This window comes from Capra hircus, chromosome 24 (assembly GCF_001704415.2).
Source record: "Capra hircus breed San Clemente chromosome 24, ASM170441v1, whole genome shotgun sequence".
Classification (NCBI taxonomy): domain Eukaryota; kingdom Metazoa; phylum Chordata; class Mammalia; order Artiodactyla; family Bovidae; genus Capra; species Capra hircus.
Genome location: NC_030831.1, coordinates 2,637,818 through 2,652,420, shown reverse-complemented (window position 1 = coordinate 2,652,420; position 14,603 = coordinate 2,637,818). Strand labels below are relative to the sequence as shown.

The 14,603-nt window shown below is 56.9% G+C and overlaps 1 protein-coding gene across 5 annotated transcripts in view; it reads right to left on the bottom strand.

Moving 5' to 3' along the window:
• The window catches only part of ZNF516 (zinc finger protein 516), a 102,583-nt gene that overhangs the window by 15,280 nt on the left and 72,700 nt on the right, over positions 1–14,603 (bottom strand). For 4 of the 5 annotated variants that reach the window (XM_018039613.1, XM_018039615.1, XM_018039614.1 and 1 more), the window contains exons 3-5: positions 10,057–11,421; positions 2,347–2,451; positions 1,558–1,625 (exon numbers count right to left, since the gene is read on the bottom strand). In XM_018039613.1, the coding sequence (XP_017895102.1) occupies positions 1,558–1,625; positions 2,347–2,451; positions 10,057–11,421 (1,538 nt within the window). The remainder of the gene's footprint in view (positions 1–1,557; positions 1,626–2,346; positions 2,452–10,056; positions 11,422–14,603) is intronic. The other variant, XM_018039616.1, reaches the window with a different exon arrangement.

Below are 14,603 nucleotides of genomic sequence, written 5' to 3'. Positions count from 1 at the left end.
ATTCTGTCTGTGATATATGAAGAGAAACCTTTAAACAGCAAACAGGGATTCTGAAAACTGGATAAAAAACGAAACCAAAGGCTCTGATGAGGTCCGGTCCATCCTAAGGCGGTTCAGGCGTGAATGGCTGCAGGTTCTGGGGAGGGCTCTCACAGACTGTTCTCTTCCTGAGAAACAGACTGGGCTCCTCAGCTTCCCTCGCCACTGTCAAAGACCAGGAATCCCATACGGGAACAGGAGGGCGTGCTAAGTGGACCTGACCGCCTGGATGCGATCCTGGATGTGTACCTTGGTGGCAAGGAAACCCTTCTTCACTTACAAAGGGGAGGTTGTGGCTACAGAATCTCCTCGGGCAGCCAATGAGTAGGCAAGACGGTTACGCAGAGAATGCTTGTGGGAGAACAGAGGGTGGGCTGACATCCCGTAAAGGGACACAAGGAAGAGGAGCCTGGAACCACGGGGTCTTGGTCGAGTCATAGGAGGGACCGCAAGGAGCGCACGGGCCTCCCGACCTCAGAGCTGCACGCTGGACTCCACTGTCACCACACCCAGGAGGCCGTCACAATCTGCAGACTGAACGGTTTACACACAAAGGCCACACATCCATGGTAACTCAAGGCCTATACACACGCGCACGCATGTATTATGCATTCTGGCTGAGTCGGTGGCGTGCTTAACAAAGAATCAAATCAGGACAAGGGCAAGACCACGGGAGACCAGACTCAGCAGCAGGCTTCTTACGGAGCGATTCAGAAACGCGATTCTGAAGTAAAGATGTCTGCAGGGACCGAGAGGATGGACCCAGAGCCGGTCACACAGAGGGAAGGAAGCCAGAGAGAGACCCAGGGAGCAGCGCCTGTGTCTGGAATCTAGAGAAACCGCACAGATGAACTTCTGTGCAAAGCAGAAACAGAGTCACAGATGTAGAAACCGGACATATGATACCCAGGCAGGTGGGATGAGTCGGGAGACTGGGACGGACACGTACACACTATTGACACTGTATAAGACAGGGAGCTAATGAGAAATCGCTACACACCCCGAAAACCACCATATAACTCAGTGCTCTGTGGTGCCCTATGTGAAGGAATCCAAAGAGAGGGGATTATACCTATAGTGATTCACTTTGCAGCGCAGCAGAAACCAACACCACAGTGTAAACCAATTACACTCTGATACAAATTAAAAAAAAAAAAACCAATTCTCAAAACCAGAGGGGAAGCGTAACTTGGTCTCAAGTCGTAACTTCCAGGCAAAACATCCCAAGTGGAAAAGTCTTGACTTTTAGAGCTTTTCATCACCCCCAACAGGACCCCACGCAGCTGCATGGACCCCACGTAGCTGCATGGACCCCCAGCTGTGTCTTTCACAGCCCCGGGAGCTTCTGGGACTATCAGCCACCCCTGGACCGCTTGGCAGGGCTGGGTTCTGATTCAGAGCAGCAAAGAGCTACTTGCCCACCTGGTCAAACACCGCAGGGTACCCTGAGGACCACGGTGACACCCTTCCCCAGCTACCACGTGGAAACCCACGGCCCCGGGGAGAGGGGAGACCTACTTGTTTGGGGGCGTCTGCGGAGGTGGCGTGGGCGTCAGCACCTCGGAGGCCGTTAGACTCCAACAGCACTGTGGGGACAAGGACGCGTGTCAGCAGGCTGACCCGAGCTTCCCGTCGCCCGGGACGCGCACCCCACACAGACTGAACACTCACAGGCAAAAAAGACGCCAGCCCAGCCTGTGGCCGGGAAATAGCAATTTACCATAACACTTATGCTGAGAGACGGAAAACGCTGCCTGGGGCCAGTGCCCTTTTTAATTCAGGCTTCACCACGCAGCACCCCACCAGGGACAGCATTAATTAGCGGGGGCGTGCAGAGGCCCCCCCTCACCCCCCACACGGGCCTGTCACTGCGCATCAGACCCTCCGGATATGGATACACCCTGCATATCAGAGGGGGCACCGGGGCCCGCCCCTGCCATGCGGTGTCCCTGCTACACATACGCCGCCGTCGCACGCAGGCCAGCTCTCTGCTCACAGGCCGAGAAAACGTGCCACTCAGCACCGCCCAGTGCCCAGGCCAGCCAGTGCCGGCCAGCAAAGAGCCAGCGTGCGTCATGCCAACGGACGCAGCATGCAATTAAAATGCATGGTGGCAGCATGCAATTAAAATGCAGCTTTTGCAAAACAGGCTGATCAAACCACAGGGCACTTGGATGCAGGGGCAAAGCTGTTTCAGGCGGAGGGGCTGAATGCAGAGTCTAGAGCATGACCCCGGCCCCCCCACGACCAGGGCAGGACCCCGGGAACTAGAGGCTGCGTCCCAGGCCCCGGGGTCCGCGGGCGTACCTGTGTGAGCCCGCATGTGCGCCCGCAGGTGGCTGGGCTGGTGGAAGCTCTTCCCACACTCCACGCAGATGAAGTCTCCCTGGTGGGCCTGCGTCCGGAGCGTCCCTGGGGGGTGGTGCAGGTGCGGGGAGCGGGGAGAGAGGGGGCGAGAGGCAAGCATCATTAGTTCCTCTGAGCCCTGAAGGGAGGCACCCCCAGGCCCTCCGCCAGGACCGAGAGGGCGCACAGGATACAGCAAGGTAAATGCCACCCCCATGATGCGACCTCGGGCGGGCGGGGCCTGGGCCGCGGGTGCCCCGCATCTGCCAACGGGGTGACGCAGCCAGACAGCTTGCCCCGCATCTGCCAATGGGGTGACGCAGCCAGACAGCTGAGGGGCCAGACGCAGGGTCAGCCCGGACCCCGCAGCAACGCCACACACCTGAGAGCTGTGGCCCATCTGCCCCCCACCCCGTTTCTCCACGCCCTGTGCAGCAGGCAGAGCGCAGACGGGACACCTGCAAGGAGGCTGGGCTTGAGCACCAACCTCCGTTCCTCCTGTCCCTCAAAGACACCCAGCTTTTGTTAGGAAAGGAGGCAGAAGACGCTTTTTTGTTTGCCTGCCTTTTCTGTTTGAGAGTAGGGGCTTCCCCGGTGGCTCAGTGGATAAAGGATCCGCCTGCAATGCAGGAGACGTGGGTTCAATCCCTGGGCTGGGAAGATACCCTGGAGGAGGAAATGGCCACCCACTCCAGTATTCTTGCCTGGAGAATCCCTTGCACAGAGGAGCCTGGTGGGCTACAGTCCACGGGGTCGCAAAGAGTTGGACATGACTGAGCGACTTAGCACACACACACTCTGAAGAAAAGGCTAATTTTTCATGTAATATTAGCTCCCAAACCACTTCCGGGAGCCTGACCTTCCCCACCAATGGGTCAATGGTATCTCAATTCAATAGCAAGACAAAAATCAAAAATACTACCTAGAAGAAGTTATGCCTATGAAAACAAAATTTTTTAAAATGATGTTCCCTGAGCTGAGCATTTCTGCACCCTGAGCCTGACATTTGAATGCAAAAGGCGAGTGCAAGGACGACCGAGGGTCTTTGCCAAATTATCTGAAACCAAATCACGCTTCTCGTCCTAAGTCAGAAGAGACAGCATACAAAGATAATATAGAATTAATGCTACTTGCCCTCTGTCCACAGGATTCTCCAGGCAAGAATACTGCGGCGGTTGCCATTTCCTTCTCCAGAGGATCTTCCCAACCCAGGGATCAAACCCCTATGTCTTCCATCCCCTGCATTGGCAAGTGGGTTCTTTACCACTAGCGCCACCGGGGAAGCCCAGATACCGTTTATGAGATAACAGTCAAGGAAATTTGTGAACTGCAGAGCAGATCCTGGCAGATTTCTTGTGGGACAAGTCGTGAATGTGAGTTTCCAAGAAACAGAAGAATCTGCCCACAAAGTTCTCAGCTTCCCACAGACTCCTTCAGGGACGTTAGGAAAATGACGGCTCATGTTTTAACCCATCTGTCCCGTCACCAATGAAAGATCCCTTCCTGACGAGACGGGGTCCCCAGTTCCCAGGCAGACGTGGCCGCCACAGGGCAGCCAGCCCCGGGAGCCACGGGCTCCCGTGCTGGGCCCACTCGCCTCGTCCCTGGCTCTCTGATCAAGCTGGGCGGGACGGAAAGCTGAGGAGGACACCCCTGGATGACCAACTGATGGGCTCAAGAGGGGGCTCCTAAGGGTGCTGGACTCCCTGGTCCTTCCAAGCATGGCAGCGTTAAGACCCCTTCTGCCAGCAGCTCGGCCGTTTAGGACAGTCGCTCCCTCCTCCGATTCTGGCCCTCAGGGACAACGGCTGTCAGTGCCCAGATTTTCCCAAAGAGCAGGTCTTCAGTACACCTCTGGCTCACCCACTGATGATGAACCCTCCTCAAGTGGGCTCTACAGCTAATCCTAACAACATGAGAAAAACCACTGTGATGCTTTTCTTCTAAGTAATTCCCATCCAAACCAGCAGCAGAAAAAGCAGGATAATAAGGTTTTGTACCCACCCCTGAGCTCGTGTACCCACTGACCCATTCTGGTTGCCTTAAGTATGCACACACATACCTGCGCACGCACTCACACGCACACACACATGCACGCACACACACACACACACGCACGCACACACAGATTCTCCCATGCATTCTATCACATCATTTTCTCCCTACTTTTTAAAGAAAAGACCCTTGCCCTTTATGTTCAATAATATTATGCCCAAGCTACTCCAAAATTCTGAGCTAGTAAGAAAGGTTACACACTTCATTTGAATTGAAGGCTACCTGGTGAGCAAGCGGCTCTGACACTCTGACCTCAGAAGTAAAGCTGTGTATAAAGTGGGCTCAGGAAGGAAAGGGAGAGGCCTGGCGGGTCTTCGGGGGGCACCTGCAGACTCGCCCCTAAAGCCCTGCCAACTCTCATTCAAGTTCATTACGCTGTGAGGTGCCCTGGCCCCTGCAAGGAGAAGGGCCCCGCAGAGACTCTACCACGATGCACACAAAGGAAGCCCACCTCTTCCATCGTCACCCGAGCAACGAGTCTCGGGCATAAAAGAGATTCTTTCTTAAAGTCCCAACAAGAAAGACTTTATATATTATCCTGTCTGGAATTACCCTATTCTTTTATTTTCAGTGTTTTTATTCTAAAATCCATGTCATCGTCTACTGCAGGCTGGATACAAAGTCCAGACATGCAGATAATGTATTACTTTACGACTTATTCTGTCCACAAGCCATTCATGCTACCCTCATACCTATTTCCAGACCGGGGATCTACACTGCAGAATGATCACAGAAAACGTGGCTCTTTTCATCCTTAAACGATTAGCCTTCAAGCCCTAAGGGAAGTGACGGTGACTGTTCCCATGTGATATCTTTTCTCTTTTGGCAGAACTTCCAGACCATTCACTTCTACACAAACATCATTTGGTCAAAACACAGGTGGGGAGAAGCTCTCTGAGAATCCTCTCTCAACCTCAGAAAACCTCAATGCTGTAGAGGCATCGCCTGAGTGCAACATTCTACATCAAGGCGATTCGTCCCTGAAGAATCACACAATCACACCTCCAGCTCCGCAAGGACCGATCTCATGTCCACAACAGATGAGTTCCTCTCCGTTCATAAAATTCCCTTCTGCACGTTTCTGTCTCCCCCACTACCAGCTGATGCTAGCAGCAATCCCGGGGTGGGAAGCTGCGATCCTCACCCCACAGATCAAATCCCATAGGGAAATACACAAAAACTGAGTCAGAGGACAGCATAATACCCCCAAAGTCCCGGGACTCCTGGTGTAGGACAGTTACGAAGACTGTCTTCGAAGGAACCCTAAAGGAGATCAGCCCTGAATATTCACTGGAAGGACTGATGCTGAAGCTGAAACTCCAATACTCTGGCCACCTGATGCGAAGAACTGACTCATTGGAAAAGACCTTGATGCTGGGAAAGATTGAAGGTGGGAAGAGAAAGGGACAACAGAGGATGAGATGGTTGGATGGCATCACCGACTCGATGGACATGAGTTTGAGCAAGCTCCTAGAGTTGGTGATGGACAGGGAAGCCTGGCATGCTGTAGTCCATGGGGTCACAAAGAGCTGGATACGACTGAGCAGCTGAACTGAACTACAAGATTATCTGGAATGGAGACGAATTAGCCAAGATTCTAGATTCCTGATGCCAAGGTCAAACACATATGTACTCAAGGAAAAAGAAAACTGGGTGCTCAACAAGGAGTGGACACCAGAACTGCAACAGCTTAGTTACTGCCAATTCAGCAACGTGTTGATGACATAATTGTTGGGAGGCGGTTCCCAAGCTGCAACAGTAGATATCGTCTCCGTCACAGGAAACACCACTGTCCTGTTCACTGCTCTAAAATGAGACTTTGCCACGCCTACTGGGTTTCCCTGCAGCCGCAACACTTTAAAAGCATCATAAATGCTTTTATGATGTAAAAGACTGTACACAATCTGCACAGTCAGATTGTAAACAATCTGCCCGAAATGCGGGAGGCCTGGTTTCGATCCCTGGGTCAGGGAGATCCCCTGGAGAAGGAATGGCAACTCCCACCAGTATCCTTGCCTGGAGAATTCCACAGACAGAGCAGCCTGGTGGGCTACCGTCCAAAGAGTCACAGAGAGTCAGACACGACTGAAGCGGCTTAGCATGCACGCACCTAAAGAAACCCAAACCAGGGTGAACAAAAACACCGTGAATCTGCGCACTCACACCTGACATATTTCAGTGCCTCCATGAGAAGAGTGAAACATCCAAGAAAGAGCCAAGAGGCTTCATGACGACTTAGCATTTTTCACTTTAAAAGATAAACATGGAACCTCTGTTTAAGGGGGAAAAGCCTTAGAATGGTTCATTTAAAAATCTTAAGGAAAACATTCCAGGATACTGGTACTTCAAATTCTGTTATCTGAAGTTCTCTAAACCTTAACTCAGAATTCGCGTCTCCTTTTCGGGGGAAGAGGCAACACAGCAGGCCCGGAAGCAGCGTAAGAGCCTCAGGAAGCGGGTGTGTTTGCCGCGCACCAGGCGCCGACTGGCAGGTTTGGAGCAGAGTCCTGCGGGCCGTGGGACTCAACACGTGAAGCTCAAGTGTGGTTTACTAAGTGGGAGTCAATTCAACACCGGTGCAAATGCAGGGTCGGGGGACAGACTCCAGGAAGCCCTGGACCGGGGGGAGAAGGCGACCAGGGACACAGTGCCCACAGAACTCACTGTCATCTGCGTCTGAGTCCTCTCTGCTTCAGGGGCCACGAGAACCCGATCTAAGAACTGAGGTCGCCTGAGACGCAAAGGGCCAACCTACACACCTTTACTCCGTCTCAGAGCAAATGACCTGCACTTCTCGGACACACTGCTGAGAACGTGAAGCTGGTGCGTGCGTGTCTGACTCTGCAACCCCAGGGACAGTAGCCCACCAGGCTCTTCTGTCCATGGGATTTTCCAGGCAAGGATACCAGAGTGGACTGCTTTTTCCTCCTCCAGGGGATCTTCCCAACCCAGGGATGGAACCCACGTCTCTCGCGTCTCCTGCGTGGGCAGGTGGATTCTTTACCACTAGCGCCACCTAGGAAGCCCCAGAGTTTTATTTTTAAACTTTCCTTCTTTTCTGGCCACACCATGGGGCGTGCAGGACCTTCATTCCCCAGCCAGGGATCGAACTCTTGCCTGCCCCAGTGGAGGTGCAGAAGATTAACCGCTGGACTGCCAGCAAAGTCCTTTCAATTCATAATCGAGAACAAGGGCTTCGGGTCCCATGCGGGTGTTACATGGAGCTGGCAAACTCGCTGCAATTGCTAATTATTATCAGTAATAGGTGACGGATGGCATCACCGACTCAATGGACATGAGTCTGAGCAAGCTCTGGGAGATGGTAAAGGACAGGGAAGCCTGGTGTGGGGTCTCAAAGAGTCGTACACGACTGGGCAACTGAACAACAACAAGAAGCATCAGTTCTGAGACACGGGGGAGATACTAAGACAATGATGTGAGGCGTAATTTTTTCCAGAATTTTAGCGCACGTCAACTCCCCAAACCACGTAAGGCACATTCCTGCTCTCCAGAGGCTCCACTTAACACCCTGCACACTGCCGTGCCCTGTCAGAATCACAAGCGCATAAGGCAAAGCATCAACAGTCTCTTCAAGCGGACGTCCCGTCTCCGTAGAGACGGGAGGCAGTGGATGTCTACTGACGCTTGCTGAAAACGGCCGGGTGGGGACGCGCCCTGGAGGCCGCCTGCTCAGCATTGAGGAGACGTGACTGGGGTGCAAGGGTGTCGCAGGAGCAGGGGGCCCAAAGCCAAGTGCCCCGGCCCCCAGAGGGCAGGCAGGGGCACGGGAAAGCAAGCACCCACACCCACGCGCAGGGCCGGAGCGCACAGCAGCCAGGCCAGCTGCCTAAGGACCCAGACCCAGCAGGCAGGCAGCCCACGGCCTTCTACAGAGGGGGCTCCCTGAGTGCCCCGGGCGGGTGGGCTCCCCTGAGGGCCTTGGGGGGGGAAGGGGGCTTCCCCTCAGGTCGTGGGGGGGGCGGGCAGGCGGGGGCTCCCTGGGGTCGTGGGGCTCCCTGAGGTCCCAGGGGCAGGCAGACGGGGGGCTCACCCTGAAGTCCCAGGGTATGAGGGGCTCCCTGAGTTCCCGGGGGCGGGCAGGCAGGGGGCTCCCTGAGGTCCTGGAGGGATGGGGCTCCCTGAGGTCCCAGGGGGCAGGGGCTCCCTGGGGTCCCAGGGGGTGGGCAGGCAGGGGCTCCCTGAGGGGGTGGGGGGCTTCCTGAGGTCCCCGGGTGGGAGGGCAGGTGGGGGGCTCCCCTGAGGTCGTCAGCCAGGTGGGGGGCTCACCCTGAGGTCCTGGGGGGCTGGGGGCTCCCTGAGGTCCCAGGGGCGGGCAGATGGGGGGCTCCCTGAGGTCCTGGGGAGGTGGGGCTATCCTGAGGTCCCAGGGGGCAGGGGCTCCCTGAGGTCCCGGGGGGGTGGGCAGGCAGGGACTCCCTGAGGTCAGGCAAGTAGGGGCTCCCTGAGGTCCCGGGGGGGTGGGCAGGCAGGGACTCCCTGAGGTCAGGCAAGTAGGGGCTCCCTGAGGTCCCTGAGGGGGTGGCGGGCTTCCTGAGGTCCCTGGGTGGGAGAGCAGGCGGGGGGCTCCCCTGAGGTCGTCAGGCAGGCGGGGGGCTCCCTGAGGTCCCTAGGCGGGAGGGCAGGCGGGGGGCTCACTCTGAAGTCTCAGGGTGTGAGGGGCTTCCTGAGGTCCCCGGGCGGGAGGGCAGGTGGGGGGCTCCCCTGAGATCGTCAGCCAGGCGGGGGGCTCACCCTGAGGTCCTGGGGGAGGCGGGTACTCCCTGAGGTCCCAGGGGCGGGCAGACGGGGGCTCCCTGAGGTCCCGGGTAGCCGGGAGCTCCCCCTGAGGTCCCGGGGGAGCGGGGGCTCCCCCTGAGGTCCCGGGGGGGCGGGGGGCTCCCTGAGGTCCCAGGGGCGGGCAGACGGGGGACTCCCTGAGGTCCCGGGGGCAGGGGGATCCCCCTGAGGTCCTGGGTGTGGGTAGGCGGGGACTCCTTGAGGTCCAGGGGGGTGGGGGCTCCCTGAGTTCCAGGGGGGTGGGGGCTCCCCCTGAGGTCCCGGGGGGGCAGAGGGCTCCCTGAGGTCCTGGAGGTGCGGGCAGGTGGGGGCTCCCTGAGGTCCTGGGGCTGCAGGGGGGCTCCCGCTGAGGTCCCGGGGCTGCGGGGGGCTCCCTGAGGTCCCTGGGGCTGGGGGCTCCCCCTGAGGTCCCGGGTGTGGGCAGGCGGGGGCTCCCTGAGATCCAGGGGGGTGGGGGCTCCCCCTGAGGTCCCGGGTGCGGGCAGGCAGGGGCTCCCTGAGGTCCAGGGGGGTGAGGGCTCCCTGAGGTCCAGGGGGTGGGGGCTCCCTGAGGTCCAGGTGGGGTGGGGGGCTCCCCCTGAGGTCCCGGGTGTGGGTAGGCGGGGGCTCCCTGAGGTCCAGGGGGGTGGGGGCTCCCTGAGGTCCAGGGGGGTGAGGGCTCCCTGAGGTCCAGGGGGGTGGGGGCTCCCTGAGGTCCAGGGGGGGCAGGGGGCTCCCCCTGAGGTCCCGGGTGCGGGCAGGCAGGGCTCCCTGAGGTCCCAGGGATGCGGGGGGCTCCCTGAGGTCCTGGGGGCGGGCAGGCGGGACCGCAGCTCTCACCTCTGCGCTCGAGCACAGGGCTGCTGGCGCCCCAGCTCTGGTAAAGGGAAGCCAGGTCCTTCGGGATGTATGTCTTGAAGATGCTGAGGAGGTCCAGGCGCTTCTCGGGGCCCTCAGATGCCGGCTCCTGCTTGACGGGGTGCGGGGCGGGTGGGCCCTGAGGGGCTGCGAGCCCTCTGGAGCCGGCCTTGGAGGGGGGCTCCCGGGGAGGTAGAGGGGTGCCCCCATCGCCTTTCCCGTGCGGCTGACCCTGAGGCTGAGGGCTGAATTTGGCTTTGGGGGGGTCTGGGGCACTGTGCTTATTTGGGGGCCCGAGGCCCGCCCCCTGCCTGCTGCTGGCAGGGGCCTGGGGGCCCACCCGAGTGATAACAGTGGGCGTCGGGGTAGCGCTCCTGCTGAAGCCCCCGCTGCCTCCCGCGGGCCCAGGTCTGGGGCTGGTCTCCTGTTTGGGCCTGGGCGGAGGCTGCTCCGGGCCAGGGCCAGGCCGGGTCTGCCGAGTCCCGTCGGGGCCGGCCGTCCAGAGCGCACAGGGTGCCCCGGGGTGGCCCTCCTTGCTCCGGGGCAGGCCGGCAGCTTTCGTGGGCACCCCCAGGGGCGAGGGGCTGCCTTTGGGGCCCGGGACCCCACCCGGCACCTGGGTGCGGGTGAACCGGGCGATGGGCAGAGGCTGGCACTCCTTGCCCCCGAGGGCGGGCGGGGGGCCCGTGCGTCCGCTCCGGGCCAGGAACACCAGGTTGCTCCTGATGCTCTTGTAGCCGTTGGGCTGAGTCCACTGCGGGGCCATGGCCTGGCCGCTGACCCGGTGCCAGACACGCTTGTGCATCCAGAGTACCTCGGGGTAGTAGGTCTTATGGCTGCAGTAGGGACAGGGGTGCACGGCCAGCGCCGCCTGCAGCGAGGAGGCCAGCTCCCGGCGGCCGGGATCGTCCCGCGAGGACCGCTCACTCAGGTCCAGTGGGACCAGGTCTGGGGCTGGCGCCCGCTTCCCCACCGTGGGGTGCTCCTTGGTGTGCAAATCGGGCAGCCTCTCCCGGGGGTAGGTGGCCTGGCTCTCAGAGGGCGGCTGCAGACCCGCCACCTGGGCTGGGCATGAAGGGAGGTCAGCCGCGTCCCTGGGGCCCGGGCCCTCCTGCTGGGGGCCACACGCTGGTGTCTTCAAGTCCACAGAACACCGAGGCGGCTCGGGTCTCCTGGGAGCGTCCCTGCTGCTGCTTTCAAGCACGGACACGCAGGCCGCGATCCCTGTGGCAAGCTCCCCGGCCACTCTTCCTGATGGGCTGTTTCCAAGTGTGTGACTTTGGTCTCCGTTGGAGAGCGCAGCCAAGGAGACGTCTTCTGGGAAGCAGCAGCGGTGTGGCTCTGCCCCTGGAGGATCAAAACGCAAAGTGTGATGTTAGTGTTCCTCATCAGGACCAGAGGTCGCTGAGCTCACCCAAACTGCCCTGTGCCCCGCAGAGGGGAGCCGCCGGAGCTCAGGAACAGTGCAATCCAGTGCCCGGATGGATCAGCAGCTTTCTCTTAAGGGCAGACCAAACTCGAGGGCAAACCAGCATTATTTATTTCTCAATTAAGTGACTCAGCAGAATGCAAAGGAAGATAACACAGCTGCCTATCTAGTCACATGTAACTACATCACTACTAGTTAACAGACAGGGACCAGCTGTATCAAAACACAGAAATAAGCACTTAATTCTTTATGACATATAGGGCTTTCCGCAACTTTCAGCCCATGGTCACACAGAGGCAGGGCCAGGAAAGAGTGTTCTCCCCCCAATGCACCCCCAGGGAGCCTACAACTGCTTCAGAAACTATGGACCACTAGTCTGGCCCAGGACGGGCCCCGTGACTGTTCTGTAAGCCCAGGACGGGCCCCGTGACTGTTCTGTAAGCCCAGGTTTCGCCATCCCTCCCCTCACCTCCCCCAACCTGCTTCCCAGGGTGGGGGTGTGGGGGAATGCCCTGGAGAAACAGTGCCCCTCCCTGAGTGGGGACCCCGCTCCCACCCCCCAGGGCCTGCCTGGAGGCTCATGCAGGCGGCGCGGCTTCGGAAGGCCTCGCGGTGGACAGTGGAGCCCTCGCCCACCCGCTGCACCCTCGGCCAGGGAGGGGCCCAGAGGATGGGAGTGACCCTGTCCAGTGGCTGCTGGGGGAGAAGCAGGTGCTCTGGGGTAAACTCAGCTTGACTGTTCCAAATGCTGAACCATCCTTGGGGTCAGGGGCTCGTAAGGGGAAGAGCTGAGCCTCGCGTGCGCAGCAAGTTTCTAGAACTTTTCATATCGGTCCCCGAAAAGACTTCACGTCTGCAAGTCCAGAAGACAGACTTTCTCTCCAAAAGAGGGGGTGCACGCAAATGGTGATGCAGTGAAACACGGCAGAGCAGCAGAGGGCTCAGGAAGAGACTTCCCTGCAGCCCCTGCGTTATCTTCCTTTACCCTGGAACAGCCTGAGTGGGAGATCCAGCTAGCAGCCCCGCTCCCGTCCTTAAAACCCAGGGGATCTTCCCGACCCAAGGATTGCGCCTGAGTCTCTTGTGTTTCCTGCGTTGCCGGCAGGTTCTTTACCACTGAGCCACCTGGGAAGCCCAGCACTTGCAGAGACGCCCCTAAATGGCAGCTGGCGCTCAGGGAGGACAGCAAACCGCATGCTCAGGTAACAGGGTCTCCCCACCCCAGAGGCTGTAAGGATGCCCCTTCCAAGCTGTTCCTCTTCATGGGGAAAAAAAAAAAAGACCCACCAAACTAGTGTATGGGGGTGGGGACAGTGAGGAGGTTCTTGAGACAGAAAAGAGCCTAAATACAAATTATTCTAGTGATTTGAGCTGAGTCTGGAACACACAGTAACCCTCCCCACAAAGATAAAAGATCCCAACTACTGTGAGCCTGAGAATTCCCACAGTGAAGAACTCCTGTGTTTAAAGTAATTTTGAGGGCTTCCCTGGTGGTCTGGAGGTTAGGACTCCACCTTGCAATGCAAGGGACACTGGTTTGATCCCTGGTCCAGCAAGATCCCACATGCCTCAGAGCAGCTAAGCTGGGACATCACAACTACCGAGCCTGCGCCCTGGGGCCACAGCTACGGGGCCGAGCTCCTCACCAAGAGAGATAAAAAACACATACACACATCTTTGTAAAAACTAATTGTGAGATTTCAGCAGTTATTTCAATTTTTTAATATTTGTGAGTTCCCAGTAACTTTTGCAACTATTACCAGTTACCAAACACTTGTTGTGACAGCAAGAACATCCGTTTTAAAATATTTCTCAAAAGCGCCTTCTTTTGCCTTAAAAGGGACAAATATAAACACAGGGCAGAATAAAAGGTAAGACGATGTAAGAGAGATGAGAGCCGCTTCGCATCACATCCCGGTTTAGCTGACACTTGAGAGTTACCATCTGAAATGCAAGAAATTAACACAGAGAAAACCACACCAGTGTCTGGGGGTAGGGGGCGGGGAAGAGTCCCTGAAAAGATATTTCAGCTAAAACTGTCTCAGAAACACTGATTCTCAATGAAACGCAATGGGGAGAATTATCATTATCACAGCATATCTTGGATACAACGTAAAAATGATTTAAGAAAAAGTTTCAGCTACAACATCCATGGGGCTTTTCAATTATCAAACACGATTTAATAAGCTTTCTGTGCAAGTGAAGCAAAGGAAATGCTGAAAACCCTGCCCCGGGCTGGTTCGATGGGGAAGGTCTCCTTCTGGGAGAATAAAGGGAAAATCAGCGAGGGGCGAAGACACGCGGCGTGTCTGCCGTCACAGAGGGCACCCAGGAGAGCACGTGACCAACTGGCCTACTTGCGAGGCCGCTGGGAGGAGGGGCCACAGCAAACAAGGAATCGCCAGGCTTCCAGGCCCGGAGACGACACCAGCAATAAAGCCAAAGTCCCAGCTCAGCCTCACTGCCCTTTGTAAAAGCACAGGCTTTGTTTCCACAGTGAACAGCGCAGAAACCACTTCTGATGGCCCAGTATTTCTCCAGGACGATTTGGTCCTACAGTCAGAAAAGTGTCTCTTTAAGACAAGCATGCTTTCTCAAAGGGTTCTCACTCATTACACATGCAATGTGAACAACAATAATAATATTAATAATAAGGTCTCAGGGATAAGGAAATCAGACAGGACTAGAACAATGACAAGTGAATAATCAGGCTTCAATATTTTATACACAAACAAATATTTTATTCCCTACATTGTTCCGGCTCCTTTTTCTGCTGACTGAATGCAGTGGGCAAGTTTTCACTTTCAGTAATTAATCTATTCACATAAATAACTCGCGAAACTGTAACTTATTTTCATTTATGGAAAAACATGTATTCAATAAATATCTTAGCACTCTGGAAGCCAGATTTTGATTTCTGAAGAAAAAAGGTTGCAGATTAAACACAGGACTTCTGACTAAACCAAGGAACCAGGGGCCAAAAGAAAACTTAACACTTGCAATCTGGGAAATAACTTTCGTAAGAACATTCCTGTTCAGAGATTAGAGAGTCAGCGTTTTAGAGGTTGATCAACTATCTCGCGTGTCCACCCAAGCTTCC